This window comes from Mustelus asterias, chromosome 18 (genome assembly GCF_964213995.1).
Source record: "Mustelus asterias chromosome 18, sMusAst1.hap1.1, whole genome shotgun sequence".
Taxonomy (NCBI): Eukaryota; Metazoa; Chordata; class Chondrichthyes; order Carcharhiniformes; family Triakidae; genus Mustelus; species Mustelus asterias.
Genome location: NC_135818.1, coordinates 17,028,899 through 17,032,703, shown reverse-complemented (window position 1 = coordinate 17,032,703; position 3,805 = coordinate 17,028,899). Strand labels below are relative to the sequence as shown.

Genomic DNA, 3,805 nt, shown 5'->3' with positions numbered 1-3,805 from the left:
CAATACATATTTACATTGTGCTGTCGGATCACTGGGGTGTAGCCCTTCCCATAACACCTGACCCTCAACTCATCCATCAATCAGATCCCAAACAGCGTGTGGAAGTCAATCCCTGCATGAATCGCCATCCTTAAAAAAAAGGGAGGGAAAATATATCCGAGGAAAGAACGAGAAGGTGGGGGTAAAGGTGAGGGGTGGGGAGTGAATCTAAGAGAATCACTCCCCAAACACAATGGGCATGGGGCATTTCAGTGAGGTGGCCATATCTGTGCTGCTAACCGGATGAAGGGGCACCTTAACAGATTTCATAGAATCCCAACAGTACAGAAGGAGGCCATTCTGCCCATCGAGCCTGCACCAACAATAATTCCACCCAGGCCCTATCCCCGTAACCCCACATATTTACCCTGCTAATCCCCTTGACACTAAGGGACAATTTAGCATGGCCAATCCACCTAACCCGCACATCTTTGGAGTGTGGGAGGAAACCGGAGCACCCGGAGGAAACCCACGCAGGCACGGGGAGAATGTGCAAACTCCACACAGTTACCCGAGGCCCGAATCGAACCCTGGCTCTGTGAGGCAGCAGTGCTAAGCACTGTGCCACTGTGCCGCCCTAGTTTCAGAATGGAAACTTAACCTGAGGAATAAACCAAATCCCAATCTTTGGGGGTCAGAATTAAAGATGCTTTCCTGTGATGTTGGCATTCCCGTTCATTGTTCCACCTTCTTACCCCACGCCCCCTCCTCTCTTTCCTGTACCTGAGCTTATTTTTCTATTCAATCACAATCTGAATTAATTGCGGAACTGACCTTAAACATTTTTACCATACACATTCACTGAGCAATATCCATTCACCGTAAACCCCAAAAAAGTTAAATGTATTAAGGGTTTTTGTCCGAACAAAACAGCTGTAAAAAAAACCCAGCTTAAAGGATCTCCCGTAAGGATCACAGCAGTTTGAGTGAACTAGGTTAGGCCAGAGAAAATATATTCCAGTGTTTAAACAGTAACTTTCAAACTAACAAAGATCTGTGTGTCGGTCCTGTTACAAGGGATCTCCGTCACTCCCTATAGAATGACAAACATCCCTTCCATAGCCAAGGCTGAGTCACCGCCAACACTCGTTAAAAGTTTATTTATTAGTGTCACAAGTAGGCTTACATTAACACTGCAATGAAGTTACTGTGAAAATCCCCTACACTCCAGCGCCTGTTCGGGTACAATGAGGGAGAATTTAGCATGGCCAATGCATCTAACCAGCACGTCTTTCGGTCCGTGGGAGGAAACCGGAGCAACCGGAGGAGACCCACGCAGACACGGGGAGAACGCGCAGACTCTGCACAGACAGTGACCCAAGCCGGGAATCGAACCCTGGCACTGTGAGGCAGCAGCGCTAACCACTGTGCCACGTTAACCACACAGAATCTGACAACCACTCAAGCAAAAGTTACTAACTCAAATTATTGGAATGTGTTAAGGCCTGGAAAAGGCAACTGTCAATTAAAGCGACCATCTACCCAAGGGTTCAATTGTGCTCTGTACACATTTAAACATCAAGCATTATGCAAGTGGTACATTACGTTGATTCTCCTGAAATATAAACAGTTTATTTTATAAAAAGGCATCCTCTGGGTTCATTCCCGGGAAGTAGCACAGAAGTCCACAAAGGGGGTCTCGCCCTGGCTACTTTTTGTCCAGGTGGGCGTGCAGTTCAGCCTCAAGGGCCATCTTATCAAAAGTCCTCGTGTTTATTTCGGAGCGCACCTTATCCCGGATCTGGAAGGAGGCTCTGGCCAAGGAACGCGAGTTCTCTAGAGCGATCTGTCTCTCCCTGAAGATCCGTTCACTCTTCTCCAGCTTCTTGGTGATGGAGTGCTGGATCTCCCTGCGTTTGGACTCCTCGTCTTCCTCCAGCTTGAGCTTGTTGAGCCGGTGAATCCTCTCCCTCTCGACCCTGCTCTCGACGGCCCTGCGGCTGATCTGCTGGATCTTCTCCTGGGCTACCTGCGCCGCGTGCTGGATCTTCCTCTCCGCCGCCCGGGCCAGGGCTTCCAGGTGCTCCTTGTGTTCCTTCTCGTGCTGCTCCGCTGCTATCCTCGCCCTTCGGATCTGCAGTTCCTCTTTGGTGGACCTCTCCTTCAGGTCGCGGTTCCTCTTCTCCAGCAGCTGCTCAAAGTTTTCCTGCGACCTGGCCAGCCTTTGATCCAGGGACTTCCTCAGCATCTTCCTCTCCATTGCCATTTCCTTAGCGATCTCTTTCAAGGCGGCTTCGTGCTTCAACCTCTCCACCATGTTTGTGAGTTTTTTCTCCCTCACCTGCTTCACCTCCATCTCCACTTTCTTCTCCTTAGCCAGGGTCAACTTCTGGTGCAGGATCTGCTCCTTAAACTCCAGGTCCATTTTCATCTCCAACTCCTTGCTCCGCAGGTGCTCCTCCTGGTGGATCTTCTTCTCCTGTGCCTCGAGCTTGGCGTGCTCCAGCCTGCCTTTCCTCTGCTGCTCCTGGTTACCCGCCAGCAGCCTCCACTTCTCCTCCTGCAGGAGGGCTTGCTGCTGTTTGAGAATGGCTGCCTCCTTCTGCTCCTGGCTCTGCTTGGTGCGCCTGGCCTCCAGCCTGCTCTCCCACATCTTCTGGCACTGCAGCACTGCCCGCTGCCTCTCGCGCTCCTCCATCTCCCGCCGCGTGGCCTCCCGCCTCCGGTGCGTCTCCCACTCCACCTGGGCCCGGTGGCTCTGGTGACTCATCAGTGTCTCCTCCTGGTGCCTGGCCAGCATGAGGGCGGCGATCTTCCTGTCCCTCTCCGACACCTCGGCGTGCCCCTTCTTCTTCAGCTCCCGCACGATCTTGGCCACTTTCTGGGTGGTCTGCGGCGAGTGGCAGAGGTCGCCCAGGCTGAGGCTTTTGCCCATGGGGGTATGGAGCTCGGTCACTGCCTTACCCCTGGGGCTGACCTTCAGCCAGCCCTGCCTGTCCTTGCAGGTGTCTCCACTGAAGGAGGAGGAGGCGCCAGAGTCGGAGGACGTGATTGTCGAGTTGCTGTCCTGCTTCTTTTGCAGATACTCAGTGGAGTGACTCTTGGTTCTGCTGAGGTCCAGGGCCTGGGTCCTCTTAGTCCTGGGAGCTGGGGAGGAGGGCAGGCTGTTCCGGACTGTACTACACGCCCTCCTCCTCCTCCTCTCCTCCCGGATAATCTTTTCCCGTTCCTCCCTGCAGTCTCGCAGCTTCCTCTGCCTCTCCCTCTCGTACACCTCGTACAGCCCCGCGGCCACCCTCATGGACCTGGCGGGGGCTTCCTTGGCAAGCTCGTTGATGCTCTTGTGGAGCAGCTCGACTGGCCGGACCCCGCAACGGGCGCAGGCCTCCAGCGAGCGGGGGCTGGTCAACACGTAGCGGCTGCCCTCTGCCTCAGCGCTGTTGAAGTTGTCCAGGTCCAGGCGCAACCTGGGCGAGTCCTGCCGCATCTCCGCTCCTGCCAACTCGCTCCCAGCCGGTGGCGGATCTCCCTCACCTCCCATTGCTCCATTCACTGTCGCAGCTCCATCTCCAGCAGCACCAGCGGCTGGGACCACCATCCCCAGGGCTGGGAGCACACGGGCTGTATACACTCAGCTGGAATGGGAACACACGGGCTGTATTCACTCAGCTGGAATGGGAACACACGGGCTGTATACACTCAGCTGGAATGGGAACACACGGGCTGTATTCACTCAGCTGGAATGGGAACACACGGGCTGTATACACACAGCTGGAATGGGAGCACACGGGCTGTATTCACTCAGCTGGAATGGGAACACACGGGC

General features: G+C 54.4%; 1 protein-coding gene across 1 annotated transcript; it reads right to left on the bottom strand.

Annotated features, from left to right (window-relative positions):
- Positions 1-1,669: 1,669 nt before the first annotated feature.
- Positions 1,670-3,521, bottom strand: ccdc177 (coiled-coil domain containing 177). The gene has a single exon (XM_078233163.1). The coding sequence runs from the start codon at positions 3,518-3,520 to the stop codon at positions 1,688-1,690; it is 1,833 nt and encodes a 610-aa protein (XP_078089289.1). The 5' UTR covers position 3,521; the 3' UTR covers positions 1,670-1,687.
- Positions 3,522-3,805: the final 284 nt, after the last annotated feature.

Excerpts from the sequence above, each read along its gene's own strand:
- ccdc177 (XM_078233163.1), bottom strand. The coding sequence starts at position 3,520 with ATGGGAGGTGAGGGAGATCCGCCACCGGCTGGGAGCGAGTTGGCAGGA.